The sequence below is a fragment of the Mauremys reevesii genome, linkage group 7 (genome assembly GCF_016161935.1).
Source record: "Mauremys reevesii isolate NIE-2019 linkage group 7, ASM1616193v1, whole genome shotgun sequence".
In the NCBI taxonomy this organism is placed as follows: domain Eukaryota; kingdom Metazoa; phylum Chordata; order Testudines; family Geoemydidae; genus Mauremys; species Mauremys reevesii.
Genome location: NC_052629.1, coordinates 10580622 through 10607500, shown reverse-complemented (window position 1 = coordinate 10607500; position 26879 = coordinate 10580622). Strand labels below are relative to the sequence as shown.

The 26879-nt window shown below is 37.2% G+C and overlaps 1 protein-coding gene across 3 annotated transcripts in view; it reads right to left on the bottom strand.

Moving 5' to 3' along the window:
- Positions 1-26879, bottom strand: part of VTI1A (vesicle transport through interaction with t-SNAREs 1A) — a 330836-nt gene that overhangs the window by 249625 nt on the left and 54332 nt on the right. For all 3 annotated transcript variants that reach the window (XM_039546824.1, XM_039546825.1, XM_039546826.1), the window contains exon 4: positions 8049-8126. In XM_039546824.1, the coding sequence (XP_039402758.1) occupies positions 8049-8126 (78 nt within the window). The remainder of the gene's footprint in view (positions 1-8048; positions 8127-26879) is intronic.

Below are 26879 nucleotides of genomic sequence, written 5' to 3'. Positions count from 1 at the left end.
GTTGATATACAAAAGGATTTAAAGTCTCAAAGATTTGATAAAAGACAAAGGCATGGCATTTTGCAACAAATGCTGAATTATCTAATTTGTTGGCATGTGGTTGTTTTAATGTCCATCACTATCATTATACAAAATTTACTATTTAAGTGGCAGCTGTGCTCATATGTGCTCTGCATTCAATTTTGAAAGTATCTTGCAAATGGTCAGTAACCATGTTTATTTAAAAACGGCCATAATTTGTTAGCAAAATGCTCCTATTGCAGCCTTCTACAAATGTACACATATATGCACATCTATGTGCTTCCATGAAAGGGTTTGGCAAGTGTGAGTCTAAAGAACTATCCTTTGCTACAAGTCATATCTGGTCTTAACATGTCAGAAATCACATTATTAGAATCCTTGCAACAACGTTCTTATCTGTTTAAATACAGGGACTATAAAGAGAATATTAAGGAGGGGAACTAGGTAATGGAACTAGGGAGGGCTTTCACTTGGTCTCTCATATTTACTTTGTTTTTAAGCTTTCTTTTTCTCCTCATTATCAACCTATTCATACCAGATCCATTTTGGGCTGGGAAGGAGAGACAAGCTGCGTATCTGGGACACTGGTGGAAGATTCTTTAAAAAAATTAAAGCCTTGTTACATCGAGAACTCCCCTTTGTTGCTACTGATTTGGTTAGTTCCCAGTTCTCTCCCATCATTACTCCTAGAACTTACAACAAATACTTTTCCCAGAGTGTAATATCCATTATTGATGTGTCAGTTCATCATCATCATCATGTTGTTCAGTCAGAAAGTAATAAAGACAAGACTAACATACCATATGAAAATGTTAATACTGTGCTTAGTAGGAGCTCTCTCTAGGAGTCTACTCAGAAATTTGGCCTGCTAGCAACTATGACTCTACTAAACCCTTATTGGTAGTAATTAGAAAAAAAAAAATAAAAGCAGTGCCAGTACCTGCTTTTGCGCATGCGCACACACTCACCCCACCAACACCACACACTACAGTGGACAGCACCTTTAGAAAATACACTACAAATTTTCAGTAATTGACCATTAGAACTTAGATTTCTGGCTCTAAATATTTATGAGCCATTTCCTAAGTGAAAGGACAGGTGCTTCAGAATACTGATCTTTAGTGTTACACCTACAGATCTACCACATACACACAAATAAATAATAAATATTGATGTGTGTGTTCTACTGGTACTACATTTTCATTGTGTATGCAATGCGTTCATACAATAGGTATTTCAATTGCTCTACACTAAATTCAATGCATAGTGAAGTATAACATATGTTTGATAGTGTTACAGTAGAGGTTTTCACCAAAGCAATGCTTACATTTACAATACCAGTGTACAAATGTATTTACCCCATCAAAGATTTTGTGATGCAAACAAGATTATTACTACACCTGATCTGATCATGATATTCTAACAGATCAAATAGTTTTTTCCTTCTTTTTCCAGTGCCTTTAAAAATTCTCTCTGCTATCAAAGAATGTTAATTTCTAAGGTTTGATCTAGGGAGTCCCATTTAAGTGTATAGTTATTAGAAGAAAAAAAGACATAACAGTGAATATTTTTAAACAATGTAATCAATATTTTTGCTTTGTGAAGATTTCCCTGCAACAGTAAACAAAAAGATCTACTTTCAGATTTGGAAACTCAGCTTTAAAGGGAAAGCTAGACAACAAAAAGCAAGGAAGTACTCACCTCTTCGCGTAATTTTATCAACTGCAACATGAACGCACAAAAAAGATAAAAAGGAAAGAAATGGCAGGAAAGAAAGATCAGCTGTGTGACAGGATACAGAATTAACATTGACAATTTATCTGTTTACATGTTTAGCATTTAAAAATCACAGACAAACACATTAAAAGAACCTAAACATAGACTACATGCAGAGTTTTTTGAACGAATAAAGATCACTTTCTCACACTGTCACATTAAACAAAGAGAATAGTGTGAAATTCTCTTTTAAACCACATCTAAGACACCATCATGAAATAAAGGGGAATGACTTCATAGAAGTCTATATTATAAAGAAAAAAACAAGTTTACTGTTCTCTTCTAAGATTGTACAGCTGAAGTGGTTTTGTATATACAAGTTTTCAGGATGTTTTCTGTATTATTTTAGTTGTGACAACTGGTTTCTTATTTTACTAATAGATCTGACTTATTAATTGACTATAGTATCTCTATAGCTTGTCACTGGCACACCAATTGTTATACGGTAATTCTTATTCATAATGTAAGTGCATTGTTATTATTGAACCTATTATAGCAACTTTTTTTCCAGTTAAAAACAACCCAGCTTATGTGGTTTAGTGTAAAAGAATACTTATTTAGTGCACAATACATTTAATAATAGGTAAAAGGAATCATGGCTATCATGAAACATGATTTCTTTCAAAAAAAACATCCACTTTGCATATGCATCCTAATTCAGGATCACTATATTTTATATATTTTTACATAAAGGTGTATTCATAAATCAGTCCAGTTCACGGCAATCTACCTTTTTAACACTATTAATACCATTGTATTGGCAGGACTATTTAAAAAAAAAAAAATAACTAGCTTGAATACCAACTACATTGTAACATGTATCTCTCAAAATGGAGAGCAATCCATTAGTTTGTTGTACTAGAACAAAATAGTACAATTACTCACAATAAGCAAAGGGATGGTCTTTATGAAAAAAAGAGAGCTTTCTCACCGATTCCAGTTGAATTGGACAATGACAATCTCAGTCTATGCTCATGTTTCATTTACAATTTCACAAGACTAATATTCAACTTCTATATAAGATGAGAATGTTTACAAATACTGAAAATCTCCAGCAAGAGAGAAGACCAAAAATAAAAATCCATTGGTTGCCTAGTATTTCATATGGTTGGTCTAAAATTAAACCTGTGCTTCACCTCATTACTAAAAAAAACAAGAGACAAAAGGTTACTAACCATATAAATAAGGAGGGTAACTACTGCAGTAACTTAAAATGAAAGATAAAGGAAACTTCCAAGAATTTGATATAAAGAAAACCACACTCTTTACCCACCAAACCACTTCTTAAAATCAAGTACTTGGCCTAGCATAAATCGGTCTCTCTCTCTCTTTCTATCTTCCCCCCCTTCCTTTCCCAAAAAGGCAAACATTATGTCTCTTTAGAAAGAGATGATCTGGGAGTTGATCACATAGCTATCTTTTCTTTCTGAGGTCACCATTCTTCAGTTGACTATGACACTTAAAGGGCCAAAGTTTAAAACTACTCTCCTGCAATAGAGCCCATTTGGGGCATGCCACCCTGCTATAATCAGTGAGAGTTTCAAAACGCTGCACATTTGTTTTTTCAATAGGTCCCAAACAAAAAATGTTCTATCTTGTTTGTGCTGCATGGCTGAATTTAAGCTCTGCATAGGATTTGCAGCTAAGCTAGGTAATGGGAGATTTTTTTTTTAAATGTTGTCTGAGAGATATTCATTCAAATTAACAAAAGATGTATTTTTTTCCATCTAACAATGCACTTGAAGGAAACATATTGCCTTTTTAATTTTTATGTATTTGTTTTTATTAAGCTTGCTGCTCAGCTGTAAACAGTATTTAAATGTGTACTGCCACCATTTTAGTTTATGATAATCAGCATATTTTTGAAACAAAGATTTTTTTTCCCTCACTCCCAATATGGAATTGATACAAGAGGTAATCTGTTCCTTTGTAGGCTAAAAAAAAAAAAAAAAAAAAAAAAATCTGGTTTATGCTGGTTTCAACCAGCGGAATCTCTTGTGGCTAAGCCTTCTGCTGTGACTAAAATCAAAACTGCGCCGCAGTGTGTGTGTGTATGTGTGTGTGTGTGTGTGTGTGTCTGTGAGGCGTGTCACGTGACACAGAAAACTACCCAAGTTTTTTTTAAAAAGCTGATAACGCTACTGTTGTCTCTGTCCGCATACAGATAACGAATAAATGCTGAACTCTATTAAACGCCCTTTACACATTATCGTGGGTCGAACACACAATTTTCTGAACTTATGATGACAGTCTATTTATTTTGCTATAAACCCTCGGCATGTAACGAAGAGATTTGTGTCTGGTAATGATCTGCTCTGCCAGGGCTATATGAAATGATACCAACCTTCTTTAGATCTTGGGGAATTAAATTGACCAACTTCACCCCCTGGTCTGTAACTGAAGTTTGACACACTTTATGCACAGCAAGCCCAAATCTAATATTATCAGAACTTTGTAGTCAGAAATTAAGTAGCCACAACATTTGTTTACCACATATCACACATACAGTGTGTGGTGTGTGCGTGTGTTACACAATTTAACCTTCTGGTTATCTAATAAGGATTTACTCAAACATATTAGAGAAACTAGTTTTTGGAATGGAAGGCAACAGTATTACATTTCAAACAAACAGATTTGTAATGCTATAAATACCTGCATGCTATATTTTTGGTACAAAAAGGTTTCTTATTTAACCCTATAGATGCTTTCTAAAAATTTATGGAGTCATCACATAAAACAACTGTACAACTAATAAATGGAAGCCACAACTTTAAGCACTGTATCACTGCACTGAAGTGCTCAAGTCTTTCGAGGGATTTGATAAATGCTGCCAGTCAGAATGACAAATAAGTCTTGAAAGTAACAGTCCTGCTTAAGACAATGGTCCTGGAAAAAACGATAAAAAAAACCAACCCTACTGTGCATGTTTGGGTTGTCTCCTATTTTTATACCTCAGAACATGGTTTATCTGATTATGTTCACTGGATTTAAATTAGGAGAAGATTAATGTATACAAAGCAAGCAATTACTTCATTAAATACAGCATGCAATCACTAGTATCTACCATATCAAACAAAGATAAATTAATTTTAAAAAGAAATTTTGATTGCTGGAATTTGTACATATTTGTACATATTTTGACAACACCAGCAGCTTTTATATACTGTACCTATTATACATTAGTCGTATCTTGGCGTAAGCATGGAGTCATGACCATATTCTCAGACATAGTACACCCTCATTTGCAATGTTTTGCAATATTAATTGTTCCTATGCAGATCTGTTGTGAGGAACAACTGAAGACTGAATTCTGTGTACTTGTTTACCAGCATAACCTGTGTAGCCACTAACTCAGTTGTGTATATCGCTCTAACTATATCTTTTAAACACGAATAAAATGCTAACAGTTGAATAAACAAAAGATTAACCAGGCAACTGATTCTTTATTCCCCCCCAATCTTATTTTTAAGTGAACTTAATCCACTATCATATATAAATATATTAAACTACATTTCCCTTGACTCTCCAAGAAATAGTTATAAAAAGTTTTATATGACTCTCAATGTTCCATCTAAAGAATTGTACAAGCTTAGAAGTTTCTCTCCCCCTCACCTGGCTAACCCTCAAGCCTACCCTGAGGTATTTATCTCCTCCACTGATGGATTTTACCAATATTTCTAGTTTGTTAAAGCAGCAATTCTTAGACAACACCTGTTTTTCATTGATTTGTTCATTAAGAAAAAACTAGCTTTGAGTATTGCAGGGAAAGATAAACAGCACTTCATTTCATCAAATTAATTCAAACCTAACAAATAATTAATTAGTCTAAACCCTGGATAACAGTGAGGGTTAGTCCTTCCACCTGCACTTATTCTGTCAAACAAACTTTCGCACATTAGGACACCCCTAATATTTCATAGCGTTTTCAGTTATATTGGGATGTTATGTTGGAGAGGTAAAGTTTTATATTTATAAAGTGCTTTTGATATCAGTACAAAGCACAATAGCTTTTTGGGTTATTGGATTAAATATTCATACATAGTTGACTAATTATTCATATAAAAATACCCAAAACTTACATTTATGGTTGATTTAAAAAAAACAACAGAACCAAATGGTATGTCATACTTTAGACTAAAAAGTTTGTGTGTGTGATAACCAGCCAGTTGATGAACTATTGACTTAGCTGTAAGAAATATAGATCATTGTATTTTCATATGAAAAAGTGATAGAAAGAATTGAAGCAGTCCAATAAATATGAGGACGTTCTTTGTGAACATTAGCCTTCATGTATTTAAAATAAAATAAACCAGTTTCACAGCAAAGTTTCATGCTTATAAAGTTTGTCAAAAAAGAAAAAAAAAACTTTTTTTTCCAGTGGTACAAGTGTGTCAACTTTAAGATATTAGTTGCAAATACATATTTATATTTAGAAGAGCACCAACTGTTCTCCCCCCTCCACATTTTACCCTAGGTAACAAGTGGTCATATCAAAGACCCCAAAAAAAATAAAAATAAAAAACGCACCATGTTGGCAAATTTTAAATTTACATTATTATATAATTATTTTAGGGGAAACCATTCTTTTTTCTTTTCCTGAGAGTTTCTAAAAGAGATCACAACTCACAAAAAGTGCACCCATGAATCAGTTATTCAGCCTTTCCTTAAAAAGCAAAAACAACATTTTATCTCGCACTTACACATTAGGTATTCTGTTATAAGTAAAACTTCTTATCACAACTGCCCTTTTATGTCTGATCTCACACAAATTTCTCTTAAAATGTGAAAACAGCGGTGTAGTTAAAAGACATGAAAACCCAAATTGTATCTTAACACCTTTATATGTTTGAACTTATGTTGATGACATGCAAATTATGAAAATTCTCTCCCTAAAACAAACTATCATACTCTTTTGTATTAAAAAAAAAAAAAAGCTTTCAACTTATTCAAACCCTGCAAAAATCTCTTGCCATAATACATAAATATGAAGACACATACCTTGTATATCTGCCTCTTTAAATATGTGTCTAAAGCTATTACAGATTCTTTTTATGGTATACATTAATATTAAATACAATATATGATTTCATCAATATATGTATTAAAGTCCATCATGTAAATTGCCATTTATCCTTTCTGTTCTGATAATATTGTACTTGCTCAGAACTCAACCTTTTTAATCTCAATATTTTGGACATTGAGGGACAAATCTGAAGTCTTCACTTAGTTTAAATCAGCTATTCCTGAGGCAAAAAACTCATACTGAAGTCAGAACTGAATAAATCTTAAAAATTTGGTCCTTATTTCTCCCCAATTTACAATATCCAAATAAGTGAATTTATTGTTAAGTAATCATTTACCAAGCTTCATTTGTAAAATCAAAGTTACCATAGCAAAAAATATACATTATTCAAGTAAACTTTAAAATAACTTCTAACTTAAAAGTACCAAATGCTAATTTTGGTGAGAGGGAAGATAAGGGGATTGGTTTAAAATAAAATTCAGTATTCAGATAGAAAACCTGTAAGACAAGTTTGAACCCCAGATGAAGATGGGTTAAATCCCCCTGAAAATAGTGTTTCCTTCATCATTTTTTTTACCTCATAAGAATCTTGATAGTGTCCTGAATAACAATTTCATGATAAAACTCAAGAAGAGCTTACAGAAATTAAGCACCCTTTCATTAAAAACAAATGTATATAACATTATAAACTCTAGTACAATGTGTGTGTGAGAATTACAGGCTTTTATTGGTGCAACTTGCATTTTTGGTACAAGGAAAGAAAACCTGGTTAAGAAAGGAAGGCACACAAGGAAAGTGAGGGGTACTGTTCAGTTCTGAGAGCTCACTTTCATTTGTTTTGCCTGCCAGTGTCGATTTAATTATAGTGCATTATTATCAAAGCAGCATTATGTACTTTTTTATTCCTTTTACATGTGTTTGAGGTGAAGACCCTGGCTTTGTCAGCAAACAGTGCGTTTCAAGTTATTCCTTAAGTACTAAATAATAAAGAAAAGAGAAGAAAAGATTTTTTTAAAGATAGCAGACAGTGATCACAAGGTAAAGGGTTAAATGTAAGATCTCCAAGAAACATTTTGAAGTTGATTAAGACCCCAGCTTTGCATTAAACAGTATCACTTCCACATGAGTTGTTGCTAATGCTGTTAAGGAGCAGCTTGAGAAGCCCAGTGTGCCAGTGACCTCCTTCACCCTCCAGCCACCCACTAGGGCTTCTTGATTAGCATCCTACCTGGTTCTCTGAGGAATTCCCATCATCCCCTAGGAGCTCATTCCGCACCTCGTCACTATAGGCAATCCGTGACCTTTTCTGTAAAACAAAAAGAAAAAAGGGTTAGGAAGTAAAGCTTCGAAGCCATCAGTCTCAAGGCTGATCATTTTAAATCTCGAGAGCCCCCTAATGGATACCTATTTGATAAAAATCTGCAAGTAAAAGTTACTGAAAAGTTCCTTAACTGCAGAATTTCAATATATATTAATGGAAAAATATTGAGGAGATTGTAAAAAGGTCACATTCATCAACAAAGCTTGCCTAGTAAAGCACATGGATATACAGTATGCAATTCCAGTTTTGAAAATTAGAACATTTTAAAATACTAAGTTATTACAGCAGAATCACTGCAGATGTGTTTATAGAGGCATAGATGTATTTATCTGAAGCTATCCTATTACCTGGAATTGAAACTCTTGAAATAAAACAGTAGTAATGTCATTAAACAGGGAAGGAAAGGCTGAGCTTTTCCCACATCAAAAAGATAACTTTTTAACAATGTACATTGGCCAAAAAGGGTTTAAAATGACAGATCTAGAAAATAAATAAGGTTTTCTTTGTTATTATTGTAAAGGCCCTATGGGGAAAAAGGACCATGAGAAATCTGAGGGCTGGGTATATGTATGTGGAGGTACAACAGTATTGGGAAATGTAAGATAATGTAAGATCTTTAGTTCACTTTACATAAAAACAACAAAACTTGGTAAAATCAGAAAGCTAAATATGGGCCTGTTATAAGAGATCATGCCATGATTTGTACAGTCTTCAAACTCCAGACTGTCTCATTAAATATTCATGCCTATTGATTCTAAATTAGCATATTTTAAAGAAAGTTATGAACAGTTGAAAACAAGGGCTCAAACAACCATCCCAAGGTCACTCAGGCACCCTGGTGTGTTAGAATTCCAGAGACAGAGCTCAGCCTTAAAGTTTTGTGACTGCCAGCAAATTATACAGTGCCCTTTTACTTTCCTGCTTCCATTTTCTACATTTACCACTGAAAGGGAAAAAGGTATTTTAACTGATTGTTTTATAGCTTTGTTTTTTAATTTAAACGCGATATGACGAGTTTTAATATACATGAAAGGAAGAAACCTAAGTGGCTAGAACTAATACTACTACAACTGGACTGGCCTTTGTGGGAGCTTCCCGCACAGTTCTGCCAAAGCACTCTAGTTCCGACCTACAGTAGTACCCATAGCGACAACTCATGAAACACAGCAATCCTAGACCTTACCCAAGTTGGCTGCCAACTGTGCCAAAAACTTGCCTCAGTTTGGGATGCAGACAATAGTTCACTAGAGATTAGACTAAGCACGTGGAAATTCATTACATCTGTGACCAAATAAAAATCTGAAAATAGGTCACCACTGGGAAGAAGACCATCAGCGAACTAAGCCAGGGCACCACCCAGCTTGCTTGCAACCCTTTTAAGCTATTTATCCTCTATGATTTAGGTTTGCCCTTTCACTGTCGTCATCATTATAATGCTTACCAATTTGTGGTGCAACTGCTAGTGTTTAATTCTAGATTATATACTAAATCTACAGCTGTACATAGGAAGGACAAAGCGTACCATGGACCTACTACAAGAACTGAACTGTGCTAAATCTTTTTTTTCCCTATTTGGAGATCTCAGCCGCAGCAGTTTCATACTAACCAAGCAAAAGTAGTCTACAGCATTAAAGGAAATGAGAACCTTTAAACAGGCTGTGGTATCAGAGCTGCCTGTTTAAATTATTCATTTCATCACTATGGGGGACTAAAACACTCCACAGTATGCAAGAATATCATATGGAGATGGGTTTTGTTTTTCTCTTTTTTCACCAAAAAGCCAACAAATTGGCATAGATTGCTCAATTATATTATTTTCCTATTTTTACTTGATACACATCAAACAAGGAAGGAAATTACAAATATATGTCAATAAATATCTAGAGAGACAACGTGGGTGAGCTAATATATTTTATTGGATCAACTTCTGTAAAAGATATTACCTCACCCACCTTGTCTCTCTAATATCCTGGGACCAACAACACAGCTACACCACCACAATAAATATCTAATCTTTTTTGGTTAAGATCCAATCTCTACATATGAGGTCCAGCAATCTAAGTGTGCAGTCTTACACAATTCACCTAACAGCGCAGCACCATGGACATTGGTAATGTTAACCATATTTGTCACTATTACCTTGCAATGGTAAACATCACGCTCCATTAGTTTGTTGTCAGGTGTACCACTTGGCTAATTATAGACAGTTTGAGGAGTTCTTGGTTTCACGTAATTCATTTGAACGATTAAAGTGGTGATTGTTCCAATTTGCAAGGGACTATATGAGAAAGTGTGCTTTATGACAAAGAACAACATTTTTGCAATCATTCTATTTTTTTCAAAAAGACACTATACATGTCCTTTATGTCAATATAAGTGCAGCTAATAATGTTTGTACCACTGTTCTTCTATTACAATGATCTGTCCTGATTAGAAAATCAACAGTTGTACTAGGTGCAACTCTTTGCCTTAATCAATAAATAATTTGATATTACTTTTTATCACAGTTTCACCACCAACTGGATCAATAATATAAAAGGACCTTGGAACTAAAGTGCTCATTTGTTCTATCAGGATTTGTACAAAACATCAATACTTCATTTTCTTTAACAAAAAATAAAAATTGTAGTAATTTTGCTAACACTTATATTTGGCTAATCAAAATTAACAAGAAAACAGATTAATACAAATCTGATAATTATAAATATTTTAAGAATTTTTTCTTCATAACCATCAACTGTATATAAATATGTACTTTAGCCAAATGCAAGCATGATAGTTTGAGCTGGAAATGTCACACATTCTGCTACAGTTTGAAGGAACCCAATTCATAATGCATTTTATAAATAGTTAATGACTTCTATACATAAGCTAACCAGGCAAATCAAAAAATTGTCAACATTTTTAGTCTTAGTTGTCAGTTACTACTGTCTACTGGTACTTTATATGTATGTTTCTAGAAAAGACAGAAGTTTGTAATCCAATGCATTTTCTGGGCACCTCAATATGAGTTTAAGAGCTTCTATGTACAGTTTTTCTCTGCAAAGGCTTGTCAAATACAGCAGAAGTTTTTCTTGCATTTTGTATATATATGTGCTAAGTTCTGTGCACAAATGTTTAACATTACTGAGTGTATTGGTATACATGTACACACTCAGAAATCTTAAGTAGTATAGTATACGTGCACACACAGTTACACAAAGGGGCTAAGGTACTATCCACAAGAACTTCTAGACAGAGAAAGTTTCGGTAGCTGCTTTAATGGACTACAGTACTCAGACCTTCTGCCAAGGAATAATTTCTGATTCCAGGCAGATCTCACTTGGTTTATGAACAAGATTTTTGCATACTGATTGGGTGATTTTCTTAAAGCCCTGTTCACACAGATACACTTGCTCAGTTCTGTCTGGCAATTTGGCTTTAAACAATCTGTCTACTTGACCCAAGCCTTAACACTTCCCTACTGAACTGAATTGTTCATGGGCAGGGCACAATTAAATTAGAAATAAAATGAATTAACTCAGTTTAAACTAATTAAGAACTGTGATCCATAGTACCACCCCCTGTATGATTTTACATGTGAAGTAAGGTACATGCAACCAGAGTGTAAGAATTCTGTTATATTACTAATCTGAGCATAACAATGAAGTTAGTCTATTACTAAAGCATACTAGAAACTAATTTCCATAGCCTACACATGGCAAACCAATTGCTTAAATTGCCTCACCTGGGAACGTAATACAATGTTATCATCAGACCAGCCACACTGTAAATAGATTTATAATGCTTTCCATATGCTAGGCTATGTTGCATATGAATTAAGTAATGATCTGGTATTACAATACAATCAGCTAGTTCCCACACCTGGCAGACAGGATATTTTGCTAAATTACTACCTATATAGCTACATCACAAAATAAAGAAGGAAACAGCAATGGGAAAAGAAACAATCTACATGGCATATGACTGATTTTACATAGTAATCCAATAAGATGTAGATAGAGGTGCCCGAAATAATCTGTTTCCAACATCTGTACAACAGAATGCATGCTTATGCATTTCTAGTCAATTCCGGCCTAATTTTCCACATTCTGTATTTTAATTACTCATCCACATTCAGCAATGTTCACATTGGTAAGGGCAAGCACTAGCCAGTGCTCCTCATTTCTATGTACTTTCAGCAGTGAGCCAAATAACGGATGCAAAAGCATCGCATGTTTTTGTAACTAAACTAAGGAACAGCGTTTCTCCCAATTACTAATCAAACTAGTCTACAGACACCCAAAGCTAGACATATTGCAGACAAATGGCCCATTCTAGCCCAGTTATTCCTTTTGTCCCAAACATAATTTTCTACCTAGATGTATTTCAGATGGTTACATTGTTTTTTTTTAAATAAACCATGTGATAAATCTATAAACAATGAAAAGTTTTGCCAATACTCTTTTTCTTTTTCAATATTAGATGCGGTTTTCTAGGGTATTTCGGATGGTTACAGAAACACTGCCCACTTGAAACATCACATTTCTGCCTGAAAACTGCACCTACTGTAAATACAGGTAACCTCTAAGATTACTATAATTTAATGCAGTTGGGAGAAATTCTGTTTTTAAAAACATATTTGTCTACTTTGTGCATAAACAGTTTCATGTTGCCCTGTAAAGTTGGAGAGCTAAGACTTCATCCAGCATGTACCATGTTTGAGCAGACTGCTATCCTCACACATTATATGTTGCAGGATTGGAACCTTAGTTCCTTCCTTAAAGCATCCTCTGTGAAGCAGAAAATCTCTTTAAGCATGTTTCCTGATTTTTAAAAGAGAAAAATTGACCTCACTATTTAAAGGGTGCTCTCACAGAAACAACAGAGCTTTTTTTTAATTAATCAGCTTTTAAAACATTAAGTGGACAGATTCTTTTTATGGAGAGTTAAATCATATTGACAACTTTTTTAAGAAAATGCATTCAGCTTTAGTGTCATGAACAGATCTTATCCTAACTGCTTCAAAAACATTTTTCAGCAGATGGTCTCAAAAACAGGTCACATGAAGACAACAAATTGAACTTCTATATTTCTGTATCAATGAGGTTGTTTTATCATAGTTAAACTGTTTCAGACCTCAATTCAAAAGGGGTTTAACCAATTCTAGAAAGCTAACTTCTGATCAGTTCTGTCTACAAGGCAAGAAACTGATTCCACATTGCTAATCTGGAATGTAATATAATACTAACTTTGAATTGTTTTCAAAGAAAAAGTTAAAACTTAAAGATGATATGCTTTATAGCCACAGCAAATAAACCGCTCTGATCACTCCCCCTCCCCAAATAAAAACTAATGTGAATGAAAGCATCAATCCAACAGAATTGTTTGGATGACAAAGGTAAATGCCTGAAACACTTCAAACCTCCCTCCTCCCCCAAAACTGTTACAGGCCAACTACGGAAGACAAGATTATAACCTATAACTTGAAGCCTGCCAGTTCACAAATTCAAATGTCTTCCAACAAGAGCACAGCCAAATCAAACCATCAGTAGAAAATGTTAATGAGAAGTTAATGCAGAGAGAGCATCACACATTCTAAGCAGAAGTCACAGGTCTATAAATCTTCTTTTCAACAATCGTCTTAATATACTTTCAGCTTCATTATGGGGTGGGAGCAGGCATGAAGGTCAAGATAGTCCCCATAAGGATACACACCCTGTATTACGTTGGTGAAAAATGCAGCTTCTGCCAACAAAACAACTTTCTATCTCAAACCTCATGACCAATGGACTATGCATGTCACCAAGATGGCCAATGTTAAAACAACCTACTAGTTTGTACACATAGTTAGGGAAGAATGCAGGTCACCTGTGAGAGAACTGTAACTCATTCTTTCTGTGTGCATATTAGGAGTAACAGAAGCACATTTCTAATGTGAAGAGACATCTGTAGTCACAGAAAAGTCCAACATTTAGCCGAACTCTGCTTTCTAATGTTAATAACTTACTAAAGAAAAGGCTTTCCAAAAAGCAAAGGTCACAGACCAAAGGCATCCTTTACAGATGGTGCTCAAAAGTTCATCATCACTACTTCTAATTCAAATGGACACTGCATACAAAAATATGATGTAATACAATATTAAGGGTATAAATGTAAATATGAAAAAGCTAAGGAAGGCACTGCATTACTATTGATTATATATGTATCCCCAAATACCATGCCAAATAGTTCCTCTCTACTTGGTGTTTTTACCTTTTGGATGTTTTTGAAGCTACCACACTCCCTCTCCCAATTTTAGGCATTGCTTAGTCAAGTTAAATACCGTATATACTCGATCGTAAACCGGTTCGTTGATAAGCTGACCCCCCAAGTAAAAATGGAAAATTTTTATAACCTGTTCATAAGCCTACCCTATAATTTAGGGGTCAGCAACCTTTGGCTCCCGGGCCATCAGGATAAGCCGCTGGTGAGCCGAGATGGTTTGTTTACCTTGAGTGTCCCAACGCACCAGCGGCTTATCCTGATGAGCCAGGACAGTAATTAGTGAGGAAGGATTTTTTTGGGGGGGAAAAGAAGCTGGGGGTCAGAGAAGTAACCCCTGTGACCACCACTCACATGACCCCACCCCTAGCCCGGGACCCCCACACTCTCCCCATCCCATCCCTCCCCACCTTATCTGGGGTGGGCCAGAGGAGGATGTTTCTGGCCTGGCTGGAGCTGCTCCGGCAGGCTGGGCAGCACGGCCACAGCCTGCTCCAGCGGACCAGACCAGGCGGCGCAGCCACAGCATGTTCCAGCGGGCTGGGCCGAGCAGCACGGCTCAGCGTGCTCTGGCAAGCCGGGTGGCATGGCCACAGCCTGCTCTGGGGGCAGGACCGAGCAGCACGGCTGCAGCTTGCCAGCCCTGGAGCTGCAGCTGCTTCAGAGACTTGGGGGAGAGACTCTGGCCCCGCCTCTTCCCTTTTGGCCCTGCTGGCTGTGCTGCCTCTCCTTGCTCCCTCTACTGGGGGGGAGAGGGGCTGTGTGCCACCTCTCCCTCTCTATACCCGTTCATAAGCCGACCCCCTTCTCTGGTGCTTCCCTTTTTTACTAAAAAAAATTCAGCTTATGAACGAGTATATATGATATATTTAAATCTTTTAATCCTTCATCAGATTATTCCTTCCGTCTCTTTAGACAAGTAGTTGGTTCTTATAAGTGCTGTACAACAGTTTTTCAACAACTTCAATCAGATGCCATAATCTGGTCAAAGTACTCTAGTTGTGGTCTCACCAGAGAGAGAGGGATTATTACTATTAAACTAAGAGGTGTCTCTGTACGCAGCCTGAAACCTCACCTGCCTTTTGCACTGCAAACTCATATCTAATCAGTTGTCTACTATTACCTCCAGGCCTCTTGCAGCATTGCCGCAGTCCAGATTTCTCCCTTCCATTGAAAATTACTTCTGATTATTATTCCCCAGATGTATTCATTTTTCCCAAGTTAAATCTCTTCTTAAAAAAATTCTGCCTATGTTTCTATCTACTCATGGACTTTTGTATAGTTCCTCTATTTTACACAGGAAAACCTCTCAATGTAGTTTCATCTGCAAAGTTCATTCACGTGCTATTTGTTCCCTTTCCAATATATAAACAAAAGTGTTAAATAAGTGTGACATACCAGGGTACAATTCAGACCAGTGAGGGGTGCCTCACAATGCCTTGTTGAAGTAGCTCCCACCTGGGCCACTCACAAACAGCCTTCCAGCATGCAAGCCACACCCTGAGTGTCTGTGTGTGACTGCAGCTTTCCAGTTACACTCTGGTTCTCACCAGCCTTGGTTGTACTGCAGGGTGGCCCCAACTCACCCGCAGTCCCAGATGTTCCCCCAAAAATGTATATCCTGAACTGCCCAGAAAGGTATGTCCTGTACAGTACAAATATTTTAAGTCCCTTACTCCTTTAAGGGAACGATATACCAGCATATTGTCTGAAACAGCATCACTCAACACCAATTTAAAGACTGGATTAGAAGTTTACTAACTACAAAGAGATAGATTTTAAGTGAGTACAAGTACTGAGGCATAAAAGTCAGAAATGATTACAAGAGAAAAAATAAAATGCTTACTAGTGTCTAAAAAATAATATTAGATTGAAGCAAACTTTTTCATCATGCTTCTGGCAAAGTTACTGACCAAACACTTCAGGTCAGGACCTGGTAATAGGTAATAATTGGAGATATACCAATCTCCTAGAACTGTAAGGGACCTTGAAAGGTCATCGAGTCCAGCCCCCTGCCTTCACTAGCAGGGCCAATTTTTGCCCCAGATCCTTAAGTGGCCCCCTCAGGGATTGAACTCACAACCCTGGGTTTAGCAGGCCAATGCTCATACCACTGAGCGATCCTTCCCCCCCTACCTGTTTGGATCATAAACTCTTAACATCATACAGGAAAAATCTCATAACTTCACATACCATGTTGCCACACGGATTTTATCAGGACAACACTGACCAGCAAATTTTTAGTTTTCAGACGATACCCTTCAAGGCATACAATGGATGAAGATTATTACACTAGTGTGAATATTCTGTCACAATAAAACAAAGTTAACACCAATCCTTCCAACATGCCACAAGACACCTTCCAGACTTAATCAAAAATTAATATCACTGGCCTTTGTTCATAGTCCTCTGACCAGTATTTGGCCTCTCTGACAGTGTTCGTTTCTAAATTAAAATGTCACAAGAAAGAAATTAGACATAGAATATACCAGCTAGACCACATTTCTACCAACAGAGGATTTCTCCTGACATCAGTACTTCAATCTAGTTTCAGTATCCTAAACAATGTGTCTTCCACTGCTTCCCTTGGGGAACTATTCTATAATTTACTGCAAACACTTCATCCAACAACTTTGGGTGAAAGGAAGGACCATCTACTGAGTGAGGTTGAAGGGGAGAAGACAAATTTAGGAAGAAAGAGACTGACAATGTCATTTTGTTCCTGTAAATAACTAGACACTTACCTGCCTGAGGTAGCATGTCATTCACTTTTGTCATGTATTTAAATGAAAATCTTATGAAGGTATTTAGACCCAGGTTAAACACCCAGAGGACTAAGTTTGAGCTTCTCAGCTGCTGCTATTGAGTAGTTTTCTCTTGAGATCTGGTCTACCTTGTCTCACCAGGAACAGAAAGGTGACAGGTAAACCTGCATTCAAATTCTTGCCCAGACCATTCTGGAGAAATGTTAAGAGGGCCAGGATAAGTCATCTAAGGGGACACAGCTGCCTATCTCTGCATTATGCCCTGAAAAACACTTCAAACCAAGTTAGACAGAAAGCAGACATATATGCATGCAGCCTAATGATTAACAGGTATTTTTAAGGTTCCTCTTACCATAGACTCTAAGTGCTGAGTTATCAGCTGTTTGCACCTGTTCCAAAACACCCCCTTTTTTATGCCTGACTGCTCAAGACAATGACAGCAGACACACAAATAATCATGGAGATTTAGGCCTGAAGACAGCAATATCACACATTCCGTAGGCAGACAATTGTGGGTACAACTGTGAATACCAGAATGACGACTTTCATCAGAAGCTGTGCTATTTTCTGGAGAACCTGGATCACTGTGGAAAGGTACAAGCCCGGTCAAACTTACAATGTGTTGGGGAACACAAATATTCAGCGTGTACAATTCTGACCCTCCCTCTCAAGTTAAGAGATGGACTACCACACTAACTGACCACAAGCATCACCATTTTCCAAATAACCTGTTTTTCAGGAGGCCTCTGACAAGAAGACAGGATGACAGAATTTCACCAGAACACTGAGGCAAACTTGCTTAAGTAATCGGATGAAATCTCTTGTCTATGAGAGAGGGTCTGCTGTGACCTATTATGCTTCAGGAGTGCTTGTGTTAAGCATGGCCTAACTACAGTCACTAGACTTCCTTTGTTTCTTCAGAGGGCCCCAGGAAAAACATTGACTAACCTTTCTGTAACTGTTGTTCTTCGAGATGTGTTACTCATGTCCATTCCACGTTGGGTGTGCACATGCACTATTACTGGATATTTTTCAGTGGTATCCGTCAGGCTGGCTTTAGTGCCCTCTGATGCCAAGCACTTTAAGGAGCACTACTGGCCCCACACCCTCTCAGTTCCTTCTTGCTGACTAACTCCAACACAGGAGTACGTGGGTGGGTCATGGAATGGACATGAGCAACACATCTTGAAGAACTGTTTTTATTCTGCTGTAATTACAATAGACCCCTGCTAAAACAAACAAACAAACTGACTGACAATATCACCAACTATCAACCTATCTCTTGTTCCCCTTTGGGAAAAGGTTATTGAGTAGGTGGTGGAAGGCAGCTCTGATATATTCTGGGGTCATCTCATTGGGCTTCTATAATCCCATTTAATTTGAAATTCAATCTGACTTTGGCATGAAGTTTGCACCACTGTTGTTCACTGATTTCCTGCTAATAGAGATCATATGTCCATTTGGATCCTTTTAATCCAGCTTTTCATATGCTTGACCATGAGATTTTGTTAAGCCATCTCATCACCAGACGTTAGCTGGAATACAGTTATAAGATAGCTCTCAAGGTGGTTTTGGGTTGTTGGTCTGCCCTGAGAACACGCTACTGTGGGGCTGTGGAAAGTTCCTACTGAATATGCATGTTTTCCAGGGTCTGCAAAACTAAGGCTAAAATTCCAGCCTCTGGACCAGACAGACACATGAACTGGAAATGTGAAAATAAGGTGTTTTCCTGTAAGCCTCTAAATGAAGTGGTGATGTCAAGGGTACTAAGTAATTATCTAACCAATCCTGCTATGGAAAAGGGTTAAAAGATATCAGAATAACCAAACACAAACTAAAAATTTATAAAAACCCTAGTTTCATCTAGCAGAGCCATCTGCTATCTATGCAAGTTCTTGTGTCTAGTGATACTGGAACACCTGCTGATATGCTCAGCCAGGTCATTCCCCTTCCGAAAGGGAAATGATGTCAGTTCATGCCTCCATCTGTTGATTAGTGTCTTATTCCCCTCTGCCTGGGCTCTCATAATTGGGTATTGAACAAACAGGAGTTTGTAATGGAAGTCTATATGTAAGTGGTCTGAAGTGGCTGCTCTCTGTGAATGCTAGAATTTTTCTCTTTTTCTACTCTCCTACGTCATGTACACATAGCAGTTCAATCTAGCAGCAGAGGAATCCCCTGACAGTGGATGTCTTTACATGATTTTTAAACCCCAATTTTGCACTTTTTGGTTACTGTGACTCTGTCACAGATCTCATCAACCTTGTTGAGTGCATATTTTATCTGCTGTCTAAGCATCATTGGGAGTCAAAATATCTCTTCTCTTATTAACAAGGGAATCTTGCAAAAAAACATAGGGAACACCCACTTATCTCCAGATTTGGCTATGACTGACATCCTATAGCATTTTTTCCTCACCACAAGAGTTGAGTAAGTACTGTGAAAATTATACCATCACGAATTTAGAATATTAAAGCCTTTAAAATGGGGCTTTCCAAAGGTTAAATATTAAAAAGAATCCTTCTGGCTACTTTTAAGTGTCCCCAATATTATTACTACTACTACTATTTTGGTAATATGATGTTTTACTCTTGTCACTCAAACGTTGGGTAGAAGAAAATCTCAGTTAAACATTAATAATGTTGTTTTATATAATCACTGAATAGTAAAAAACAAACATCCCATTTGCACAGTGGAGAATAATTTCTAATATCTCAATTGGAAATATAATAAAGTTATGTTTGACGAAGAATAATTAAATGGAAAAAAGTCTTATATAGCATTAAGGTTGCAAGCTCAACAATACATCTGCCACCTTGCACATTCTACAATTTTAGAGTATAAAACAGTTAACATATTAAGTAAAACAGTTAACAAAAAGAAAGAAAAATTACTACGTGTGCAACACACCCAGGTTAACGATACTATCCGAACACTAAATTTCTAAATTTCCAGAATTTCTTATTAACATTAGCACTCAGATTATAACAGGTCTCTCTCTCTCTCTCTCTCTCACACACACACTGTTTGCTTTGTGTTTAATAATTTTAGCAGTTAAACAGCCAAAATTAGGCTTTCTAGTTCACAGCATATTGAAGGAGGAGTACATTCCCACCTTTATGGCAACATACCAGGCTGCAGGCAGGCATTGCTGGGATAGAACTAGTAGATACATGCTGTGCTGAACCGATAGCTAACTTGATAAAATACTAGGTCAACTGCTCAGACTTGGCTTTTTCTAGCTTTTTTCCCACAAGCTGATGACTGGCAGTTCCTGCTTTATGCTCTATCAGATGAAAGTCAGTAAGTAATCCACTGCCTATATTTTATCGACTTAAAGCCTGTCCTCTTTATACTTTTCCTCAGAGTTTGTGATTTTTTCTTTAAATTCAACTATTCATACTATCATGCCAATCAGTAAGCTTATGAAACTGAAATGAAACTCCCAAGAAAGTCACAAGTAATGGTCATAACATCAAGCCAAATTAATTTCTATGAACAGTGTTGCAGAACATTGTAACATCTCTTCTACTGGACATTTCTGGGACATATGACTTAAATACCAGGGTTCTGAAAGTTCTTCGTAGCTTGGATTTCTCAATACTAGAGAGATCATCTAATAGACTATAGTTGTGACGGGTTGGATCACAGAAACTCCCTTGGGAACTGCCAACTGATGTGCCAAGACTACTTCTGCCCCTGCTTTCCCTGCCAGCCTGGGAATCCAGCACTCTGTCTTGTTGAGCCAGACATGCCCATCTGCTCCAACACAGACCCAGGGTTTGAACCATGTGCCCCAAAGCCAGAGACTTAACTGAAAGCAAACTACAGAAGTGTTCCTGTCTTTAACACGCAGATGCCCAACTCCCAATGGGGTCTAAACCCCAAATAAATCTATTTTACCCTGTAAAAAGCTTATACAGGGTAAACTCAAATTGTTCACCCTTTATAACACTGATAGAGAGATATGCACAGCTGTTTGCCCCCCCACCCCCAGGTATTAATGCATACTTAGGGTTAAATAATAATTAAAATGTGATTTTATTAAGTACAGAAAGTAGGATTTAAGTGGTTCCAAGTAGTAGCAGACAGAACAAAGTGAATTACCAAGCAAAATAAAATAAAATACGCAAATCTACGCTTAATACAGAAATAAAACTGAATACAGATTAAAACCTCACCCTTAGAGGAATTCCAGTTAGCTTCCTTTTACAAACTAGTCGCCTTCTAGTCTGGGTCCAGCAATCACTCACACTCCCTGTAGTTACTGTTCTTTGTTCCAGTTTCTTTCAGGTATCTTTGGGGGTGGAGAGGCTCTCTCTTTAGCCAGCTGAAGACAAAATGGAGGGGTCTCCCACAGGTTTAAATAGACTCTCTCTTGTGGGTGGAAACCCCCTCCTCTCTCCTATGCAAAGTCCAGCTCCAAGATGGAGTTTTGGAGTCACCTGGGCAAGTCACATGTCCATGCATGACTCAGTTTTTACAGGCAGCAGCCATGGCTAACCTGCTACCTTGAACGTCCTCATGTAGACTTCTTATGTGGACTGGAGCCTCCCAAGATCCATTGTCCCTTAAGTGCTTCTTACTGGGCACTTAATTTGCACATTCCTTTCTCTAGAAGCTGACCAAATGCTTTACAAAGCCTACTTAAAAATCAAGCCAATGCTCAGCCAATATTCATAACTTTGAATACAAAAATGATACATGCATACAAATAGGATTAATAGATTCAGTAGATCATAACCTTTACAGAATATCAGAGGGGTAGCCGTGTTAGTCTGGATCTGTAAAAAGCGACAAAGAGTCTTGTGTCACTTTATAGACTAAGAGAAGTATTGGAGTATAAGCTTTCGTGGGTGAATACCCACTTAGATATGTTACACGGTATATGTAGCATAAAACATATTCCAGTTATATTATCCATACATTCATAAGCATATTCCCATGAAGCCTTATGGGGTACACTGTCACAATATGATCTCCAATTCATGTTCCTACAGGCTATTTCCCCTCCCACTCGTGTAACAATCCTGTAGCAAATACAGCAATTGCTTAGATGCAAAACAGAAGTATGCAGATAGCCATAGGATATCTCTACTCTGGTCCTCCCAGCTGGATAAAATAAGGAAAACAGCTAATATCACATGACCAGCCAGCTCTCCCTCCATGCACCACCACCAAGTGTTTTGCAGAGCATAGTTTAGGAACATTTTTACCAGACCATTTTGCATCAAATAAAAATTATCTGCTACATAGACAGACAGGAAGCATACAGTGAATGTAGTATTGCCAACCCCACATACTTCAAAATAACTCTGACAATTCCCAGAGATATCCAGGGCTGTGAAACACCTAACCACACCCTTAGCATGAGGAAGTCTTGTCTGTGCCTGCTCTGGATAAGCTCCCTGAAACCACCAGCTTCTGGCAACACAAGCTACCTTTCATCTCTCCAGAGGTTGACGATAGGCACACACACACTAACCCCCGAGTCCTCCACGCATCCCTCTGGAACAGTCAGCCCCTCTTCCACTGAGGGATCACAGAACTTTCAGATTTACTGTTCCCAAAAGAATAGCACATACTAGTTTGCTAGAACCAACTCCAGATCACCCCACTACTTAGCACAGAGTATACATATTTCATAAAAGAAGAATAAGTTCATGAAAAGAGAGATACAAGTGATGTAGAGTGAGAAAAATGGAAACAAATAGTTACATATAAAACAATCATAACGCTTTCTAGAGCCTAAACTTAACTAACAAAACATCTCCTTATCTCTTACAAGACAGCTTATCCCAAGTCCTTTCCCCAGGGTTTTCAAACAGTTTGGCTAAGATGCCTTCTCACAAGATCAAGCCTGCAGGCAGCTTGCCCTCACAGATTGCAGTAATCCCTGGGCATTCACATGCACCCCAGATATAGTTTCAGAAGTTCATTGTCTTACTTCTAAACAGGATAACCTCTGCTGTTTTCATTTTTTCCTCCAGCCCTTTCAATCTATTGATGGGCATTTTCCTCAGACTGTAAATGAGTGTCCATTGTGACCCATACAGTATTCAATTTGCACATCATCAGCTGGAAGGAAGTAAGAATCTCTTACACACACACACACACCCCTCTTCACATATATTTTCTGTACACACATCTCACAATGATTATGAAGACCAGTATGCCATAGGCTTTCATTAGAGACCTTATATAACATTCTTTGGCAGACTTGGATCCAAGGGATCTCTGTTACCCTTATATACCCCATACCAGTTGGTATCAAGAGGTCCTTGGGTCACAACAAAACAAAACCTGCCCCCCAAGAACCAAAAATCACCAAGAGACTGTATTTAAAATAAGATTTAAACAGAAAATAGTACAATACACTTGTTTGTTCTACCATCCATATTTTGAGCTTTCAGGGAAAGCTCCCAACTTTTGTAATGACTTCAGGTTGAAAATTCAACCTTAAAATGCACACAAACACAAATATCACACTGAGACTGATTTTTCTTCACTCTGCTAATCCCTCAGGTGGTGGATCTGTCATTCTTTCCCTCTCCACCACTCACCTACCTCCCACCCTACTAACCCATTTACCTCTGTAGTCACCTCTCTCTCTCACAGCAAGATGTCCCCTCATGTTTTCTTCCCTCCCCTTTCACTCCATTGTCGCTTACCCCAGTCTCCCTCACATTCTACTGATCCCCTTTCAGTCTCCCACTAGCTCCCCCAGATTCCTGGATCTCTTTCTGTACCTCTCCCTTCATCCCCCATACACTATCAATTGCTACATGATGAATGGGGGTGGCCATTTTAAGTGAGCCCAATCTGGCTTCAGAGTCATTGAAATTTCAGCATGGTGGACATTAGGTACAGCCTAATTTGGCTTTAGGATAATGGCAGCCATATTAATGGGGCGGGGTAGGGGAATAATGTCTCATCAAAAGTAACGGGAGACAGTGGCCATGGAGTAAAAGTTTGTGACATTGCTGGAGGAGAATACGAAGTTTAGAGTTTTTTGTTTTGTTTTTTAAAAGAAAATGTACACACTTAGCTAAATATCTTAAGTCATGATGTTATTAGAGTGAGAACCTCTGAAAATGCCTACAGGCTGCTTATCTGCAGCAGCTTTCTGGGTAACCCATTAAACCACTCCTGGTATAAAAACGTATGGAACATCAAAATGCAGGCCGGAAGCATTTTGTTTAAAGAACATTCCATGACAGAGGCGGGGCAAGTTCAACAACAAATGAGAGAAACCAAGACACAGGATATGTGCTTGTACTGAAAGGTCAACAACCAAATGAAAACATGCAACTTCAACTGATGTAGACTAGATCACATAATCTCTCATATCATCTTTTCTATTGTTCTCATAGGTTAGATATTCCCAATTGTTATTATGAAGAAGCTACTAGGTCCATCAAACAAAATGGTGTGCATACATATTTCTCCTTTCTTTGTTTGATTTGCAGACCTGAGGAATATGTATTACTTCTTATCTGTACGAACAATCTCTGCTACAATCTTGGCATTCAGTCAGCTTTTATCTTGGGGACTCCAAATTGTACTGTTCGGCAACAGAGAGCACCTATCTAGATTGAACTCTCATACAAATAGATTTTTGTCAGCCGTTCAATTTGTATTGGGGAGCATGCCAACAAAAACAAAAGTCAGCAATTTAAAACAAACTAGCCCCTGTGCTGACAGGAACAAATTACTATATTCCAAATGAATAAGAATTACTGTAGATCACAGTTCCTGAGTACGAACACTACACAAAAGGTGAAAAAGTATTCTTGGAATTAATTCTGTATAGCAGCTCTGTGGTCTGAAGCAAAGGGAACAGGCTGAGTATAGTGCTTCTTAATACAAATACATTTATAAAAGCACACAAAAAGACATTACCACAGATTTATTAAATAATTAATAATGCTAAGACAGTAGATGAGAAGGGACTAGTTAAAGTTCAATACCAAACTTCTGCAATTGACCAAATGGTGCATCAGTGTGCTGTGCATCTAATAACTCTACATTTCTAGGCAATGACCTTGTAGAGGATGAGTGCACTGCTGAGAATGCATGCACTTTTGGGGGCAAAGACAGAAGTAACTGCATACATACAATACATTTTGTTAGCTCACCTTATGAACAAAACTGATTCTGTTCTTCCAGAAACCACACAGGTCTAGCAAAATCTTTTCAAAGAAATCTTCTGATCACGCCATAATTATTTTTTCTCCCGTGACCCCATTCCATACCACTCCATTCATGAACGAACCTTGAAAATCACTTTCTCTCTATAACTTGGCAGTATGCTACTAAATATAGACCTTACTATTTGAACTAGAAGTTATCCCTTCTTTATGGATTATAGTACTTAAAGAAAATTTCATCTTGGAGCTAATTAGAATTACATTTGTCTAAATAAGTGTACAGCTACTTTTAAAACACTGCAATTGTGCCATTGTGGCACGTCAATGTAGACTCTCACTACCGCGAAGGGAGGGGTTCTCCCATTGCCGTAGTTAATCCACCACCCCGAGAGGTAGTAGCTAGGTCAACAGAAGAATTCTTCCAGGGGTTAGAGTGCCACAGCTACATGTCTCAGGGGTGTGGTTTTTTCACACCCCCAAGAGAGACAGATATATTAATGTACGTTTTTCAGTTTAAACCAGTCCTAAGTGTCCATCTGCTGTTTTCAATATTCCTTTTGTTATTATTCCAGGGCTTTTCTTATTTGGGCAAGAGCTTATTCACCCAGACCCCAGCTTTTCCTTCTGATTGATGAAGCAGTAAAGGTACAATCCTGATTTTGGAATGTCACAATCTGTTCTCTTCAAAATTATTGTGATGTCACAAATCCAACATAAAGTTACACTGCAAAAATCAAGTAGTCCACAGAAGGAAGCAAGCCCATCGCTGAACACAAATATCTCCAATAATTAAAATTATATAGAAATAATGAAAAATAGCTCATGAAAAATAAACGGTTTATGTCTCATATGTTTGAAAGTCCCCTCCATCAGACAGACTTTAATGTAAGAATAAGACATAAAATCTAGAATAAAAACTATTAGTAAATAATTACAATGCACACTAGAAAAAAAAAACCAGAAAAGCCCACCTCTTTTGATTATGCTCTCAAAGTTAATTTACGTTGGTTCACTCCGACATATACATTATTTAATCTATATACTCATTTCAAAGCTGCAGGGTCAAAAACTACAGTGCCTTTTATGTAAAAATAAAATTTTCCTGTTTCAAGCCATTCAAGAGAATGTCAAAAATATTTGGTCATTGTACTTTACCTCTAACTTAATATAAATTGTAAATGCACTAAATACTAAAAAGAACAATACTTTTTAAAATGACAAACAATTGTATGCAATTAAAGTTATTCTGAACTGCATCATTAGGGCTGTTTTCTCCACTGCTCAGTTTGGTAAGTAATGGAAGAATGAATCATTTGACATCTATGTTGTTAACCTTGCAGTATTGTTTTCTTTAATACAACACAATAGCATAGTCCCAACCACATTCCAGCATGCTAAAGGAATAAAAATAGTTAAAAAATAAAACCACAGAAACTATATAATGTCATTTCTTCACGTCTTCCAATAGGAATAACTTTCCCAGACAGTAAGCATTTCAGTTCTGTCACATAAACCTTCACTGGAAATTGGCTGTATGAACTTCTTATCCACGTTCCCATCACCACTACATGTACACAGCT